General features: G+C 41.9%; 1 protein-coding gene across 1 annotated transcript in view; it reads left to right on the forward strand.

Moving 5' to 3' along the window:
* PPP2R5B (protein phosphatase 2 regulatory subunit B'beta) overlaps positions 1–19,528 on the forward strand; it is a 144,469-nt gene that overhangs the window by 12,814 nt on the left and 112,127 nt on the right. The window contains exon 3 of the mRNA XM_082270016.1: positions 504–843. Coding sequence (XP_082126142.1) covers positions 651–843 — 193 coding nt within the window. The 5' untranslated portion in view covers positions 504–650. The remainder of the gene's footprint in view (positions 1–503; positions 844–19,528) is intronic.

Here is a 19,528-nt window from a genome sequence, read left to right on the forward strand (position 1 = left end):
TTTTCTAATTTTTAAAATTTTAAATTTCATGGCACATGTTAAATCTGAATCAGCCCAACCCAGAATTGAATAATACTACCCAAAGCTTTAGACACTTTAATAGGAAAGCTTGAGAATGTGTACAGCTTGCCTTTATTCCTGTGTTAACCAGGGCTGTAATACACAGCGAGGACAGAAACTGTGGGTCACAAGGACAAACCTTGTATACAGTGAGGTGTGCCCGAGGTATAATCTTACGTATACTTATTATGTGTCGTCTGTATGAGTTACAACCTGCATTTATCCTAATGCTATGCATACAAGTCCAAACAGGCCTAAATGCATCAGTGACACAGGTCTGAAAGGTGCTTTTATGTAAAGACATCTATTATTTAAAACATAAGGCTGTGGTTATTGATGATTTTCGATTAGTGTATGTTGTATCACATGATAGGCAATTACTATTCAGTTTTTTTCTGGAACCGATAAAATGTAAATAACAATCAAAATTCTCTTTGTTTCAGCCTTTCCATCTGCTCCACATGGCCAACCCTGTCTCCATTGAGACCCACCTGGGTCTAGACTATTAGTTATTCCCAAGGGTGTGTTCTTCATCCTCCACTGCACTAACAACCACCTGGGCCTTTTTTGTGGCTGTCTTGTACACACTAATGGAGACCAAACTTCCTGTCACTCCTACCAGTCCATCCTCTCCAGGCTTGTCCCCTGTTCTGGCAGCCGATAAGGTGGATGGATTTTCCCGACGTTCTCTCCGCCGGTCCCGCCAGCGCAGATCACATAGCTCTTCACAATTCCGCTACCAGAGCAAGCAGCAGGAGCTGACACCGTTACCTCCTCTGAAAGGTAGGTGTGCCATATAAATGTCTTCCATGTTTACCTTGTATTTTGGGATACAGTTGAATAAGTGCAAAGAGTAATGATGATGTGCAAAGCACAGTAAACCATAGGAACAAATCAAATTTTAGTGTAACCCTTTACACTGCACTTAAATTGGTTGTGATGCCCAAGGTTGGTAGGAGCGGTCCTGGTCATGCAGCACTAGGATTGGCTACACAGTGCTGACATTGTCGACAATCCTACATAGGGTTCCCACCTCATCCCTTTAAACCCGAACACATATGAATTACACAGGTTCTGAGGCTAATTTAACCACTTCAATACAGTGCGCTTTCACCCCCTTCCTGCCCAGGCCAATTTTCAGCTTTTAGCGCTGTCACACTTTGAATGACAATTGCGCAATCATGCTACACTGTACCCATATAAAAAATGTTTTCATTTTTTTTCACACAAATATAGCTTTCTTTTGGTGGTATTTAATCACTGCTGGATTTTTATTTCTTACAAAATAAAAGAAGAAAGACAGAAAATGTTGAAGAAAAAAAAGTTTTTTCTTATTTTCTGTGAGTAAATTTTGAAAATAAACAATTTTTCTCCTTCACCGATGTGCGCTGGTGAGGCGGCACTGATGGGCACTGATAGGCTGCACTGATGGGCACTGATGAGGTGGCACTTATGGGCACTGATGAGGTGGCACTGATGAGGAGGTACCAATATGCCGCACTGATAGGTGGCACTGATGAGCACTGATAAGCTGCACTGTTGGGAACTGAAAGGCAGCGCTGATGGGCACTGAAAGGTGGCACTGATGGGCACTGAGAGGTGGCACTGATGGGCACCGACAGGCAGCACTGATGGGCCCTGACGGGTGGCACTGATGGACATTGATGGGCAGCACAGATGAGCAGGCACTGATGGGCACTGACTGGCAGCACTATGGGCACTGATTGTGGGCAGTGATGGTGGGCACTGTGGGCAGTGATGGTGGGCACTGTGGGCACTGAAGGTGGACACTGATTGGAACTGTTTTTCACATTTCTGTAATCAGGCCACTGATGATCAGTGCCCTGATTACCTGTCCTAGTCTCCCCTGTGAGGAGGAGCCGCTGATTGGCTCTCCTCGCCACACACTCTGACAGTGTGAGGCGAGGAGAGCCGATAAACGGCACTTCCTCATTTACTTGTGACTGGCTGTGATTGGACACAGCCGATCACATGGGTAAAGAGCCATGTCATTGGCTCTTTACAGAGATCGGGGTCGTGCCGTGTCCTAGCAACGCGGCGCGGCCACGATTGCCGCACTGTGTGCCCCCGCGGGTGCTGGAGAGGCCGTTCTGGTGCGCCGTCATATGACGGCGTCCTGGAACAATAGCTGCACCGCTCCGCCCTCATCTGACAGTGGGCGGGCAGTGTGTGGTTAATGTACATTAGGCACTGAGTTTAGTTACCACCTTAATCAGCCACAGAACCTTTGTAATAAATATGTGTTCAGGTTTAAAGGGATGAGGTGGCAACCCCAGTCCTACCAGCTCCTGATCATCAGTAGTTGACCATAGGTTATCCATGACAACTCGGGCACAGTTCTGTCGCATCAATGGAACACTCCCTAGAACAATGCAGCAACAAATATATGTGGTTGATGGGCATTAATGCATATTGCTGTCATAAAGGGGTTACTGTAGGCAGATTAGTGAAAAGTGAACTTTTATTGGTTGCTGTGGTGGCACTTGTTACTTTCTCGACTGAGTAGGTTTATTAAAATGTAATTTCTAATTACAAACTCTAGTGACAATGGAACTCTAAAGTGTTTTAGTGCTGGTGTCACAGAGTAAGGAAGTGAGTAGAAGTATTCACAATGATGTCACCGACAACAATAAAAACTGACTGAGATTCCAATATTTAAAACTGAAAAAGTTAAAAGTTTTACCTGATTTACGTTTTAAAGGAGATATATTGGTGGGAATCATGCAGGCTCCCAGGGCGGTGCGCACTTGGTGGGCATTTTATTGTTTTACGCCCGAAAGGCAATAGTACTGAAGTGGGAATCAGCACTCCCTCCCACATTGGGTTTCTGGAAGGGACTGGTGAACGCTGTGGTGCCTTTATATAAAACAGCATACATGTCCAGAGGATGTCCTCGAAAGTTTGAAAAAGTGTGGCAATTATGGGTGAACTCCTCTATCACAACCGACACACAGGATTAGCCCCCTGGCTCTTGTGGTGGGTGATGGGCCTTGCATGTGATGATAACCCATTTGTGTCTGATGAGAAGGGATGCTGTGATGACTTGTGGGCCCTGGGTGGTGGGAGACTGGGTTTTATGTTCTGATAAAAAAAAAAAAAAAAGGAGATATAAAGTCAAATTTTAACTCTAAGGGGTGTATTGAAGAACAAGTGCAGAGCTATTTGTCCAGAAGAAAAAAACTGCATGCACAATCATTCTGAGTACATACTAGCAAAATCAAAGTTACTAGGCTATTTTCTCTCCAGGTCAGATGTTCTTCATTTATAAGAATAGTAGGAATCCTGAAAATACAACATTATGGCCACTAGAAGGAGCTGACGATCATAGGAAATAAATATTATTCCTATAAATTTACCACTTGCCAACCAGCTGGGTCCGCAAGGTCGGCAGGTTCCAGCAAATCGCTGTACCTGTACGGTGGTTTGTGGGAGCGATCCTGGGGGGTGTGCGCACACTTGCCAGCGGGGAAGCTGATCCATGGGGCTGGTAGCCGCGATTGCTCCCCGTGAAGAGAGTAAACACAGCAGACCCTTGTTCTCTCAGGAATCAATGCAGAGCTTCTGTGTTCCTTCTATTTAGGAACACAGGTCTCTGTGTTGATTTTACAAGCCCACATCCCCACAGTTAGAAAACACCCCCTAGGCTCACATTTAAGCCTTTGCTCGGTCCTGGGTTAACCCCCTACCCTGCCAGTGTCATTATTCCAGTAACAGTGCATATTTTTAGCATCGATTACTGTAGTAATGTCACTGGTCCCCCCAAAAGTGTCAAAAATGTCAGCTAGGGTTCCGATCTGTCTGCTGCAATGTCGCAGTCCTGCTGAAAATCGCTGATCACCGCCATTACTAGTAAATAAATAAATAGAAATGACATAAATCTCTCCCCTAGTTTGTAGACGCGATAACTTTTGCGCAAACCAACCAAAATATACCTATAAGGATTTTTTTTAAACAAAAATATTTAGCAGAATACAAATAGGCCTAAAAGTCTGAAAAAATTTGATTTTAACATCTTTTCTTTGGGAATGTTATATGGCAGAAAGTGAAAAATATTGTTTTTTTAGAATTGTCGGCATTTATTTGGTTATAGCGCAAAAAATAAAAATTGGACAGGTGATCAAATACCACCAAAAGAAAGCTCTATTTGTGCAATTTTCCATTAAAACAACGCAGTGCCAAATCGCAAAAAATGGCCTGGTCATTAAGGGGGAAAATCTTTAGGTCCAGAACTGGTTAAGATTAATAGAAATAATGTACACGCAGTTTCGTAGTGCAAATAGCGCTGTAAATGTTTTATAAATATGCATCTAAGTGCCTTGCTTCAGGATCCAATCCCTATAACAGTAATGGAAAGCACTGATAAACTTACCGTTAGTTGAAATGGGCCCTTTCTGTGTGCCATTGGCTGGTACCTTCACTTCCACTTATTTGTTTGCAGAGGTTGCCAATCAATGCCCCTTTCTCACACAGAGCCATAAGATATCTGGAGTCATAGAATAATAATGTCTGTAGGGTATATCCTGTCTATACAGAATCAGTCGATCAGCATATATAAGCAGAAAACAAAAAAAAAATCAATATCTAGTGAAAGAAGGCATTCCCTGCAAGAGTTAAACATCTTACAGAAAAAGGGATCAGGAGATGCCTTCCTTGATGTAAGTGCCGGGACAAGGTCATCCAGCACCCGGGGCAAAGATGCCCAACTGCACCCCCATCTCTGCAATAAACCATTGCGCCCAGGGCAGCCGGCCCTCCTGCCCAACCCTTGTCCCGGCCCTGCTTGATGTAAATCTATTCTCCACCCTGTATGTATGGGATAATTGAAAGATGGGTGATAACAAGTATATTTGCATTGGTTGGACACTTGATGTTAGCCCCTAAAAAGTAACTCCACTTTTGTTGAGGAAAAAAATCTATCCCATCTGGATGATTAATATATTATAAGGAAATATTTCTTGGGCTAAAATGTTGCATAAGGACCAAAAAGACGGTGGCTAAATTGTTGGCATCTGAAGTCTTGCTGCCTTCTCAGGATGATGGGTATCCACATCAACTGAAAGTATAAAAAACAAGAGAAGGGCGCACCAACCTAATGCAATATCGTAAAACATTTATTGGAAAATCGTTAAAACCCCGTCATACATTATACTCACAAGAGTATGATATGTAAAAGCATAAAACCAAAGGGTTTTATCAACTATCCAGAAACCGCAGGACCAAAATCCTTAATTAAGACAAGCAAACTTGAAGGCATCCATATAGATGGGGCCAACGCATTTCGAGGGAGAACCCTCCTCCTCAGAGCCATTCAATATATATTGCAAGGATTTTACAAACTATGATGCAGATATTTTTGTCACCTTTTGATGTTTTGAAGAAAATGCTGTTTGTTTGGCTATGACAATGTGCAAAGTAAGTCTGGATGGGAGTGTCTTTTTTTATTATTAATCAGCTGATGTGCTGCAGGGTTCTAATGAGGAAAGTTGCAGTGTCAGCATCCCTTTAGATCTGATTAAACCCTTTGGAATATCTCACCAAAAATGAAACTTTTGTTGCAGAGGATGCCTCAAGTCTGACTTGTATCTTAGAACAGGGTTATATGAAATTCAGTAAGCCAATCACACATGCAGAAAATGACATTTCTGAGGCGATCCGTACACTAACGTTGCGCAGAACGCCTCCAGGTTGCCATATTGCCTTGAATTTTACAGAAACTAACGTGGAGTACACACTATAAGTTTTTTTCATTCAACTCAGCAGACTGAACGAAAAAAAAAACATATAGGTTGCGATGTTAGTGCAGTGATCTCCTCCGCTGAGCTATTGTATTCTTACAGGAGGACTGCCCCCCTGCCAGAACACACTGGTCAGTGCTTGCAGCCATTGGCTCCGAGCGCTGATTGGATGCTGGTTTTCCAACATGCCCATTCATGAGATTGGCTTCTGTCAGACAGGGAACTGTACACACAGGCCGAAAGTCGCCCCATTCCTGTCGAACCTACCATTTTTCGGCCCATGACGATTTTTGGCCCATGTGTACCCAGCCTTACACCTTTGCCCTTTCTTGCAGTGCAATTTTGTAGAGCTGCAGGCACTTCTTTTGGTGCAGGATGGTGCGTTTTTGGGTCCATAGACTTCAACGGAAGTGCATGAAAAATGCAATCACATGCATTTTTGATGCGTTTTGTAGCATAACCACAAGGCAACTCCTCCTAGCAAATCTACTCTACAGGCTGCACATAACAAGGAAGTGAGAAGACCACAGCATGGTTGACACAGAAGAGCTAATGTAGCTGGTGAGGGCAAGACGTTTCCTCTATGATCACTGTACCTACAACTATTGCACCAAGAGGGATAGAGAATGGCAGGACATTGACCGTGAGTTGTACGAGGATTCGGGCAGTTACTTGATCGCACAGAAAAAAACCAAACATAACTTTCTTTTGGACATAACCTGCATATTCTGATGTATGCATTTTAAAAAGACACCTCTGCCTGCAGGCTTTATTGTAATCATCAATGCAAAAAAAAAGTATATATATATATATATATATATATATATATATATATATATATATATATATATTGTGAGGTTGATTTAGCTCGGTGGCGGGTGTGGATGACCCCTTGGGGGGTTTGTTACACAAGGAGATAGCTGAGAAGTGGTTGCAAACAACAGTTTGGTTTATTCATGCAATTTTCTTCACCAGACTGCAAGCGTCAAAAACATCCAAAATAAAATAAAACACAAAATAAATCCTTGCCACTGTGGGCGGCTACCTTCTCACACACAGGAACCTATCTAAGGAAGTCTGTCCCCAACCTACTGTTGGGCAGACTTGGCTGATCATACAGCAGACTATCAATAGTCCATTTATTATCTCTTCACATAGAGAATGTCCCTTTTCTCTTCACACAGCACATGTTCATTGGACTTTCCTTTCACATAGAAAACATCCATTGGTTTTTCTCTTCACATAGAAATAGTTCATTTTCTCACCTTGAGAAGTCTTCACCCTTTTTACCCTCCTCAGCGCACATCGCTTCAGGAGGTCTTCCCCATGCTCACACAGCTTCAGGGGGCACCCATCTGACTGTCCTCCTCTACCCACACGGCGTCAGGAGGCAGCAATCCTTCTCCCATGCTCACACAGCGTCGGGAGGCACACATCTGACTGTCCTCCTCTCCCCAGCTCACACAGCGTCAGGAGGCAGCAATCCTTAGACTTCCTCTGGACAAATTATAGAGGCCTTAATTTCCTCATTCTGAACAGCTGAATGGTTTTCAACTTCCTGCTGGCTATCTCTGCAGCCGACACCCTATAGTAATTGGTGAATTTTCTAAACCAGGTGGAAATGTATCTCCTGTCTGTGACTACATCCACAGATTTACCTGAATTCCTGTCACAATATATATATAAATTATATATAAATATAGCTTGCCATTGACCAAAACCAAAAATGTAAAAAAACGCATTGAAATGCATCAAAAATGCACCAAAAAACGCATAAAAAGCGCAGAAGCTCAAGCTCAGGTGTGAACCTAGGCTTACAGTAGTGACCACCAAATGCTGGGGCCTTATGACCCTATTATTAAGCCCCAGGGGGTGGGGCAACATTTATCAGGGTGTGTGGTTCGGTGGAGACATGTAGTCTGAGGCTGCTTTTTATTGTGTATTCACCTGGGCTGGTCAGGAGAAGCGGCAATACTTTCCTCTTTACATTTACTAACCCCCTGGATTGGTATTAGGACAACCTGAACCCCATGTTCTGAGACAGAGAGACATGCTTTCATCTCTACTTTGAGCGGTGCCAAAAGTAGAGATGCACCGAAATTTCCGGGGACTAAACATATCGCCCAAAAGTAGTGTTTTTGGCATTTTGCCAATAGAGAAGAAGGTGCAGATAATGGCTCTGAAAACGCACGTAACTTTACCACGGTTTTGCCATGTTTTTGCCGCATTTTTACCACAATTTTACTGTACTGATGGTGTGTTTTTTTATAGGTCATGTGACTCAAAAACATAACACGGGTGCATAATTGATGCATTTTTGGTGCATTTTCAATGCATTTCAACAGGGAGGTGGATGTAGCACCCTTCTAGACAGGTGCTAGGTAAAAGCATCTTTTTGGCTCCTGCTGCTTATCAGGGGAGTTCGTTAGTTTTGCCTGTCACATGTTTCCAGGTGTGAATTACTGGGTCTAAGGGAGTTTCCCCACTGGTATCCAATGAGTGAGCTTGTTGGACAGTGGAGGAAACCTATCCAGTAGCACACCAGGGTTTATGTCTGTGTCAGTGGGTGGGCATTGCGGCAATGCATCCTGGGATTGGCAATAAATCCGGAGGGAGCATGTGACAGGGCATCTTTGGCGGGAAGCAGAGTCCCAGGAGGAGGTGGGCGGCTGTCTCTCCTCCTGCAGATGTGAGGAAGGTGGTTTAGGCTGTCGGCCTAGTGAACCAGGTGTGTGGAGCTGAGCTGCAGAGGTTCCAGAGTGCTGACAAGTGGAGCTGCTGGCAGAGTCTCTGGGGAAAACCAGTATTGTGAGTACCAGCAGTTCTGCCTAAGGGTCTGCCTAGGTGAGGGGACCACTCCGGAGAAGTCAGGGGTCAAGGAGCTAGCTCACATGGGAAGTTTATTAGTAAAGGGGGTGCCTTGTTGTTTACCCTGAAGATTGAGAACAAATGGGGTGCCAGGAAGGACCCTGAGGTTGTTCTGCAGTACAGAACAGTTTACCTCAGGATACAGTTTAGCTCAGGAAGCTCACTCACTTCTACTTCACAGCTAAAGGCAAGGTGAAGCAGCGGCTTAGCCGTGACTAGCATTACTCAGCATTTTCAAGTCATCGCAGCCAATTGTGCATAGTTATATTAAGTTGGAGTATCCCACTCATTCCCTTCTCCTATTCAAGTTCTAAATAAAAACACAAAAACTAAAGCTACTAGACTGTTTCCTGACTGAGCTAAAACACTTGGGAAAATGTCAATCTGTCATGTCGTTGCTAATGGTATCCCAGGGGAACCTGTAACCAGCAGCTCCCAAGGGAGTAGTGCTACATGTATTTTTGGTGCAGTTTTTTAACTGACCAAAAATGCAGCAAGCAAGATTTTTAACACCACAACGGAAGTGCAATGGACCAGTGTGAAGACATACATAGAATTTAAAGGGATGCATTTTCTTTTAGCACTTCTTGCGCTAAAGCTGACGATAATGGCCGACAATAAATTCATATTCATTTAAATTCATGATATTAATTAAAAATTTGAATATTATACAATTATAAAAAATATATACTTTTTTAAAAACTGGCATTTTTGGTTTCGGTCAAGCGCATCCTGAATTTTCGGTTTTGGAGCAATCAAACAAGTTGCACTGATTTGCTATACTATTATAAAATTATCAAATTTAGTATTTTTGGGTAAGTTCTATGCTTTTATGTAGTAGCATATATTTGAAAAGAGTTCCTTATTTCTAAAGTGTGCCAGATTTTTTATATTTGTTCCTTGAAATATCTCTGTTCTTTACCAATGCCAAGCTACACTTCACTTTTAGGCTTAAATATGCCTCTGCTCGATTCACGGGTAGTTCAGCCGAACATACCAACATATATGATTAGGAAGATTCAGAAATGTTTGGAATTGAGTTATCGAATTGAAGGTTTCCCCCACTGAGGTCAATGGGGAAAAAGTCTGGTGGGGTATTTTTGGGCCCCTGGAGGAAAACTATAGCAGCCAAATGCAGGAAAATGGCACAAGAAGCCCATGGAGTCTGAGAAATATGTTGCTGTTTAAAAAAGGGGTAAAAATATATATACAGTGGTTGGGCGGGGGCATTGTTTGCTGCTTCAAGGGCAGCATGTGAAGACACTAACCCTTCAGATTACAATTTTGTGGAGTCCCTTAATGGTGACCACTGTTAAGGAATCACTAGGAATGATTTTTGGGACTCCCAACACTGACTGTCATGTTGGCAGCGTATACTTTGCTTTGTATGTAAAAAAATAAAATAAAATAAAATGTTATCACCTTTGTTTTTACACATCAGCAGCATCTTAACAAAAAAAATTCAAAGAAATGTCAGTCAATTAAAAGGCTTTGAGCCTCAACTGGTGACAATTTAGCAAATGGTATTAGCCGCACATTAGGCTTGCATCCCAAAAAAGCCTTGTTTCCTCATTGTCAGCGGACAAAATGGTTGTTTTCTTTAGGCTGCATTCACACTTGAGCGTAGCGTTTTTTACAGCGATTTTACCGCGATTTTTTAACCGCGATTTTTACCGCGATTTTACCGCGATTTTTTCAGGCGTTTTTCATTGACATCTATCAAAAACGCTGGTAATCAGCCCAAAAAGAAGCTCATGTACTTTTTTCAGCTACAGGCGTTTTGCAAAACGCTCAGATGTGAACAGGGGCCATTTAAATGAATGGGGTTTTACTTGTTGGGCGTTTTGGAAGCGTTTCTTTTGAGCGTTTTTGGAGCTGAAAACGCCCAGGTGTGAATGGAGCCTTATAGTTTCCAGGAAACATCTGTGATAATAACCAAAATTTAGAGCTTCAGCCCTTTGGGTTTGTACGTTAAAAATGCAGCCCTCTATTTTCATGGCATGGCATTACAAAAAATAAATAGCTGTCTTGTCAGCAAAAAGATTTCAGTTAGCCTGGCCATGGTAGCATTTGGACAGCAGCACTGACAAGCATGAAAGGTCAGAGAGAAGGCCCTTGAAGCCATCCTTCCAACAAAAGAAAGAAAGAGAATCATTTTGTTTTTATTGGGGAAATTGACTAGGTTGACACTGGGATACGTGGCCAGCATGATTAATTCATCAATAAGAATTGAATTATTAATTCTTGTTCGGCATGGGTAGCAAAGCTGCTTTGGGTAGCAAAGGCATCCCAAAGGCAGGAAACGCTCTGTACAAGAACCATAGAAGCACCTCCACATGGTTACAAATTTTGTCTTCCCACTCATGTGGTGGCATGCAATTAACCATTTTCGACTTGTAGCTTGGATCTAAGGGTGGTAGAAGCCCTGTGGATGGGTAGTCCCCAAAAATAAAGTGAAAAACCCTTGAAGTTGTCTCGAAATAACTAAAAAATTTATAATAATTTTAAAAAGTTTGAAAATTTTAATTGTAAAATTTTTTAAATTGTATCTCTTAGATTTTTTTTTCTTTAATTTACATACATATGTATTTATGTCTAATTTTATCCATTTATTTATTATCTTAATTGGTGGAACCCACCAGGGGTGAGTGCTACCTTGGACCACACCTGCCTGCTGAGGATTTGGAGGTCCAGATAGTTTTGAAAATCAGGTTCTTGGAAAAGGCCTAAAAAAAAGAAGACAAGGAGGAGGAGGTAGCAGTCAGTGACCCATGCTGGCGTCACCCATCCCTACTTTTAAAATATTGTAATTTTTATGCTATCCTTAGAAAACAAAACAGTACTGCTCAAATGCCCCAATATGTGGCTTTGGCTGACTCAGTTCCTGCTTTCAGGTGCTAAGGTTTGGCTTAGTAGGGCTCATCAAGGTCAATCCTGAGTCTACAACAAAATGGCACCTCTCTGCACACTATTAATGCACACCATGATCACAGCTAAGTCAAAATGGCCTCAGCCTGATCTCCACCCATGGGAAAACACTCCTATAATGTGTTTCACCCAATTTAGGGCTTAATTGTGTGATTAAGCCCTAAATCAGGTGAAACATGTTAGAGAGGTATTTTCCCATGGTTGGAGATCAGGCTGAAGCCATTTTGACACACTTGTGACTGTGGTGGGCAGGGATGCACCATTTTGTTGTAGATTGTGATTTTTATATTTTAATATTTAATTTAATTGTTTATTGTTTTAATATTTAATTTAATATTGTAATTTATTTTGAAGAAGAGAGAAAATGGAAAAGTTGCAGTGTAATGTCACATTGGAGGAAAAGAAAGTATTTGCTTTATAAAATTGTTAGGTTTAAAAAGTCTCATAGGTAGAAGGCCCTTGTATTTTTTTTTTTTTTTTTGTCGTTCGAGGGAGGGAAAGAGGTGGAGATGGTTTAAAGTGATACATGCTGGTTCATCCACTCTACTAAATCTTCAGTAGACTGTAGTTGAAAGGGATGCCACACCACATGTAAGAAAATGCAGGCATACCTGGTCTCTTGCAAGCTACGGTATCTCACAAAAGTGAGTACACCCCTCACATTTTTGTAAATATTTTATTATATCTTTTCATGTGACAACACTGAATAAATGACACTTTGCTACAATGTAAAGTAGTGAGTGTACAGTTTGTATAACAGTTCTCCAGAGCTTCACAGGTTGCCACTGGAGTCCTCTTCTACTCCTCCATGACGACATCACAGAGCTGGTGGATGTTAGAGACCTTGCACTTCTCCACCTTCCAATTGAGGATGCCCCACAGATGCTCAATATGGTTTAGGTCTGGAGACATACTTGGCCAGTCCATCACCTTTAGTCTTAGCTTCTTTAGCAAGGCAGTGGTCATCTTGGAGGTGTGTTTGGGGTCGTTATCATGTTGGAATACTGCCGTGCAGCCCAGTCTCCAAAGGGAGGGGATCATGTTCTGCTTCAGTATGTCCCAGTACATGTTGGCATTCATGGTTCCCTCAATGAACTGTTGCTCCTCAGTGCCAGCAGCACTCATGCAGCCTCAGACCATGACACTCCGGCCACCATGCTTGACTGGAGGCAAGACACACTTGTCTTTGTACTCCTCACCTGGTTGCAGCCACACATGTTTGACACCATCTGAACCACATAAGTTTATCTTGGCCTCATCAGACTACAGGACATGATTCCAGTAATCCATGTCCTTAGTCTGCTTGTCTTCAGCAAACTGTTTGCTGGCTTTCTTGTGCATCATCTTTAGAAGAGGCTTCCTTCTGGAATGACAGCTATGCAGACCAATTTGATGCAGTGTGCAGCGTATGGTCTGAGCACTGACTGGTTGACCCCCCACCCCTTCAACCTCTGCAGCAATGCTGGCAGCACTCCTACATCTATTTCCCAAAGACAACCTTTGGATATGATGCTGAGCACGTGCACTCAACTCCTCTAGTCGACCATGGCGAGGCCTGTTCTGAGTGGAACCTGTCCTGTTTAACCGCTGTATGGTCTTGGCCACCGTACTGCAGCTCAATATCAGGGTCTTGGCAATCTTCTTATAGCCTAGGACATCTTTATGTACTGTAGAGCAACAATTCTTTTTTTAAGATCCTCAGGGAGTTCTTTGCCATGAGGTGCCATGTTAAACTTCCAGTGATTAGTATGAGAGAGTGAGAGCGATAAGACCAAATTTAACACACCTGCTCCCCATTCACACCTGAGACCTTGTAACCTTGTAGGGAAAATGGCTAATTGGGCCCAATTTTGACATGTTCACTTAGGGGTGTACATCTTTTTGTTGCTGTAGCGGTTTAGACAATAATGGCTGTGTGTTGAGGTATTTTGAGGAGACAACAAATTTACACTGTTATACAAGCTGTACACCCACTACTTTACATTGTAGCAAAGTGTAATTTCTTCAGTGTTGTCACATGAAAAGATATAATAAATTTTTACAAAAATGTGAGGGGTGTACTCACTTTTGTGAGATACTGTATATGTGTGTATTATGTATATATATATATATATATATATATATATATATATATACATTCCTACCTATTGAAATTTTCCAGTTTTTGTCATGTAACAACCAAAAACGTGAATGTATTTTATTGGGATTGTATGTGTTGGACCAACACAAAGTGTCACATAATTTTGAAGTGGAAGGAAAATGATAAATGTTTTTTCATATTTTTTTTTCCAAATAAATATGTGAAAAGTGTGGCATGCATTTGTATTCAGCCCCCTTTACTCTAATACCTCTAACTAAAATCTAGTGGAACCAATTGCTCAGAAGTCTTCTAATTAGGAAATAGAGGTCCACCTGTGTGTAATTTAATCTCAGTATAAATACAGCTGTTCTGTGAAGCCCTCAGAGTTAGTTAGAAAACCTTAGGGCTCTTTCACACAGAGGTCCCCCCATGCATCCCTATGGGGCATCGGATGTCAGCGGAGACATGTACGCTGACATCCGATCTGATCCGATCCGATCTGTCAAATCTGGACGGATGGAAACCCTATTTTATATCCGTCCAGCGGATCGGATGAGAACGGACAGACGGCCCATTCCCATCCGATTCCCCCATAGAGATGCATGGGGACCTGACAGCTGTGTCTCCGCACACAGCGCAGAGACACAGCTGTCATCCTCCTGCTCAGCGGAGGATCGGCAGATCGATCCCCCACTGAGAAAAACTGAGTCCGAGTGTGTGAAAGGGCCCTTAGTAAACAAACGCCATCATAAAGGCCAAGGAACACAGGCGTCATGACTGACAGTACTTGTAGTCTATTCATTCACAGGAAACTGTGAGCAGAGCTGTGCATGGCCACACTGTTTTCCAATTGTGACAGCGGCGGGTGCAGGGAGAGGATTCCAGCATTCGGGGAGGAGAGGTGAGGGGGCAGAAGGTGCAGATGCTGGATCAAGTTACATGTTCTACCCTAATAATGGTGAACTTAACCTTTAAGCTTTCGTGAAACATATACATAAAATTTGGAGAGAATGTCACCTTTACCTGAACTGCAACATTTCGGGGGTTGTGTTTAAAAAAAATTGCATAGGTATTTAGCCAGAAAATCTTCATGTACATTAGTTCTGTGTGAATTGGGCAAAAACAAATGTTCTTTATTCTCTATTGAATAAATGTTGCTTTATTAAGGGCTATAATAAAATACTGCATTATGGTCACTAGATGGAGCTGATGAGCACAGGAAATACATAGGTCTTCGTAACAAGAGATAAATTACAACAATTCTAGGGAACGGTAGCAAGAATGAGCAAATACAGTAAATGTAATCATTGGTTACATTTATTTGCTAATCCCTCTAGCATTCTTAATAATGTTTTAAAATTTTCCAAGTGCTCACTTTTTCTCTAAATTTCCAAAGTTGGTCACTTTGAAAGTGAATTTTGAATAAAAGGTTATTATACCTATACAGTGGTGATCGAAAGTTTGGGCACCCCAGGTAAAAATTTGTATTAATGTGCATAAAGAAGATGGAAAAATCTCCAAAAGGCATCAAATTACAGATTAGACATTCTCATAATATGTCAACAAAAGTTAGATTTTATTTCCATAATTTACACCTTCAAAATAACAGAAAACATAAAAATGGCGTCTGCAAAAGTTTGGGCACTCTGCAGAGTTAATATCTTGTACTGCCCCCTTTGGCAAGTATCACAGCTTGTAAACGCTTTTTGTAGCCAGCCAAGAGTCTTTCAATTCTTGTTTGAGGTATCTTTGCCCATTCTTCCTCACAAAAGTCTTCCATTTCTTTGAGATTTCTGGGCTGTCTGTCACGCACTGCTCTTTTAAGGTCTATCCATAGATTTTCAATTATGTTGAGGTCAGGAGATTGTGAAGGCCATGGCAAGACCTTCAGTTTACGCCTCTTGATGTAATCCCCCGTGGATTTCGAGGTGTGTTTAGGATCATTATCCATTTGTAAAAGCCATCCTGTCTTTAACTTCAGCTTTTTCACAGATGCATCAAGTTACCATCCAAAATTTGCTGAAATTTTATTGAATCCCTTTTTCCTTCTACTCGTGAGATGTTCCCTGTGCCACTGGTTGCAATACAACCCCAAAGCATGATTCATCCACCCCCATGCTTATGCTTAACAGTTGGACAGAGGTTCTTTTCATTAAATTCTGTGCCCCTTCTTCTCCAAACGTACCTTTGCTCATTCCGGCCAAAAAGTTAAATTTTACCCTCATCAGTCCACAGAACTTGTTTCCAAAATGCATCAGGCTTGTCTATATGTTCATTTGCAAAGTTCAAACGCTGATTTTTGTGGTGAGGACGTAGAAGAGTTTGATGACTGATGACTCTTCCATGAAGACCATATTTGTACAAGTATCTCTTTACAGTATAGTGGAATAGTGTACTACAACTCCAGTGTCTGCCAGATCTTTCTGGAGGGATCGTGCAGTCAAACGTGGGTTTTGAATTGCTTTTCTCACAATCCTGCGAGCTGTTCTGTCTGATATTTTTCTTGGTCTTCCAGATCTTGCTTTAACTTACATTGTTCCTGATGACTGCCATTTCTTAATTACATTCTGAACAGAGGATATTGACATCTGAAAACACTTTGCTATCTTCTTATAGCCTTCCCCAGCTTTGTGAGCGTCAACTATTTTCAGTTTCAGTTTTCTAGACAACAGCTTAGAAGATCCCATGGTGCTGATTGTTGGGGCAAGGTCAGATGAGTCTGGGCATTTAAAACATTTGAGATTGACATCACCTGGTCTTCCCAGACGATGATTGAGAACAATCCATGACACTGGCAGGCCTCAGCCTTGCAAAGGGGGCAGTGCATGCTCTAAATTCTGCAGGGTGCCCAAACTTTTTCAGACGCCATTTTTTTGTTTTCTGTAATTTTGAAAGTGTCAATGATGGAAATAAAATCTAACTTTTGTTGACATATTATAAGAATGTCTAATCTGTAATTTGATGCCTTTTGGAGATTTTTCCATCTTTCCTTGGCTTCTTTATGCACATTAATTCAAATTTTTACCTGGGGTGCCCAAACTTTCGATCACCACTGTAGGTTATCAATATATTTATTTTTCAATGCATTTTTAGCATTTCTTTTCTCTGGATTCCAACATACTTTAATAGGTGAAGGACTGTGTTTCAAGAATAATTCCACTAAAAAGCACTTAAGTGAGGGGAAGAATGTAATGTGCAATTATTGATTCACCAAAACGCAACTGTAGGTAGCTAAATTGTTCATAAAAACTGCTTAGCTTGAATATTCCTGATTTAAATTGTATACCAGCTTGTCAGACATCACTTTTAAATATTTTACTCCTGCATCTGTAAAACCTTAAAGTGAATGTGAATCTTAAATGACATAGCTGGGGATTCATTTCCTTTTTATCCAACTATGCGCTTAGTGAGCCTTTTTTTATTTTCCACTAAAAACCTGATGATCCTGCCAGTCCCTTTCCCTTCTGACCATGCTAACCACAGATGCGGAACTATCCTAGCATGGTCAGTCCTCCCTACGAAGCTGAGGATGCAAATCCTCATAGCAGTAATGTGATGGCTTGTAAACTAAGGAAAAATAGATATTTATAGAATTTTATTTCTTTCTTTTTTTTAAAGTTTGCCTTAGATTATTATTATACATGATTAACATCCTGGCCATAGCTCAGAGCTCCCATTAGGTGACAGGTGTGCTCCGCTCAAGAGACAGCATTTCATGCTGGAGGAGAGATTTCTTGTCCATAGGGAAAAGAGAGTCGAGACGGCTCAGTAAGTCTGAGAGACTGAGAGTTGGAAAGCTGGATGAACACAGGGGTACTGTGTAAGATGGCCTGAAGGACCAGCCAACAGTCAAGGTTGAGGCCTAAGCGATGGCACTGCTAAAGAGAAAGTAAACTTGAATTTTTCTTTTTTATACATATCAATTTATATATATATATATATATATATATATATATATATATATAAACTCACCGTCCATTAATAATATGAGATGATTATAATATTATGGCGGTTTTCCTTGTTTTTCTGCTGTGATTATTGTTATTTGTTAACATCGAGAGATATCTCTGGGATGATGGCAACATCACAATTTTCAGCATATTTAGTCATTTCGTATTTGACTGTGGGAGTGTTCTGTGTGCCTGTTTGTCAGGTTGCCTGGTCTGCCACTATCCCTTAACAGCGAGCTAAGGCTTTGAGAAAATGGCGGCAGGACAAATTCTGGTGTTTTCCGGTGATTCTGAAAATGATGGCGTTAGCACTTCTGGTGCTGATTTGTTACATTTCCTCCGCTTGGTGGTTATTTAAGGTAGTTAGACAACAGCGTCAGCGTTAGGCTGATCCCTTGATGATGAGCTTGAGCACGAAATGCATCGGAAGGGGCCTACATGCTGACACCATTGCCACCGTGTCCTTGGTTTCGGAGCAGTGACTTTTGCTGTAAGTTTGGTCAGTCTACATTGATTTTACTAAGAAAAAGAACAAGGGCGCCAAGTCATAAAGGTAAATGAACAGCTGTGTAATTTAATGTAGTAACTTACATGTTAAAAACAGGTATTCCAATAGGACAGCATGCATGTGGTCCCTTCCAGAGTGGTACAGTGAGCGCTGATTTTTAATGCAGCACAAGTGCTTTCCTGATCTATCCTTCATCCGTCTAAATTACCAAGCAAGCTGGGAAGACCCCCACTCCATTTGAGTCAATTAAGGCATGTTTCCAGTTTAACTCTGGTGAGTGTATGTGCTGGTGGAGGCTCACGAATGGTGGTTCTGGTTTTACAACACTGAGTGGAATAGGGATAATTTAGTATAGGGCTATATACTGTACGTATTTACACACTTCTGGTGAGTGCATAATTGAGCTGTTTTTGAGTCACTGGATGACATTCTAAGCACGTTAGACATTTACTTTATTTGAAGGACTTCTAATCAGAATGTAGCATCAAGTCAGTTAAACTCCTGGGACATTGATCTGGTCAGTTAAGTAGCAGCGGGGGTTGTTAATCAGTTTCAGCTGCTTTGGTGTTAATTAAATTAACAGGTGCACTACATGGGCAACAATTAAAAGACCTCCAAAACAGGAAAGGTTTTACAGGTGAGGGCCACTGACATTTTTTTCCCTACTCATCTTTTCTGACTGTTTTTCACTGGTTTTGCATTTGGCTAGGTTCAGTGTCACTACTGGTAGTATGAGGTAATACCTGGACTCTATAGAGGTTACACAGGCAGTCCAACTTCTCCAGAATGGCACATCCATACGTGCCATTGCCAGAAGGTTTTCTGTGTCTCCCAGCACAGTCTCAAGAGCATGGAGGAGATTCCTGGAGACAGGCAGTTACTCTAGAAGAGCTGGACAGGCCAGTAGAAGGTCCCTAACCCATGAGCAGGACTGGTATCTGCTCCTTTGTGGAAGGAGGAACAGGATGAGCACTGCCAGAGCCCTGCAAAATGACCTCCAGCAGACCACTGGTGTGAATGTCTCTGACCAAACAATCAGCAACAGATTTCATGAAGGTAGCCTGAGGGCCAGACGTCCTCCAGTGGGCCCTGTGCTCACTGTCCGGCATATCTGAATCTCGATTGGCATTTGCCATTGAACACCAGAATTGGCAGGTCCGCCACTGGCGCCCTGTGCTTTTACCACCCTGAGCACATGTGACAGACATGAAAGGGTCTGGAGAAGACATTGAGAATGTTATGCTGCCCGTCACATCGGTCAACATGACCGGTTTGGTGGTGGGTCAGTGATGGTCTGGGGAGGCATATCCATGGACAGACACACAGACCTCCACAGGCTAGACAATGGCACCCTGACTGCCATTAGGTATCAGGATGA

Source organism: Pelophylax lessonae (assembly GCF_965119305.1).
Source record: "Pelophylax lessonae genome assembly, chromosome: 10".
NCBI lineage: Eukaryota > Metazoa > Chordata > Amphibia > Anura > Ranidae > Pelophylax > Pelophylax lessonae.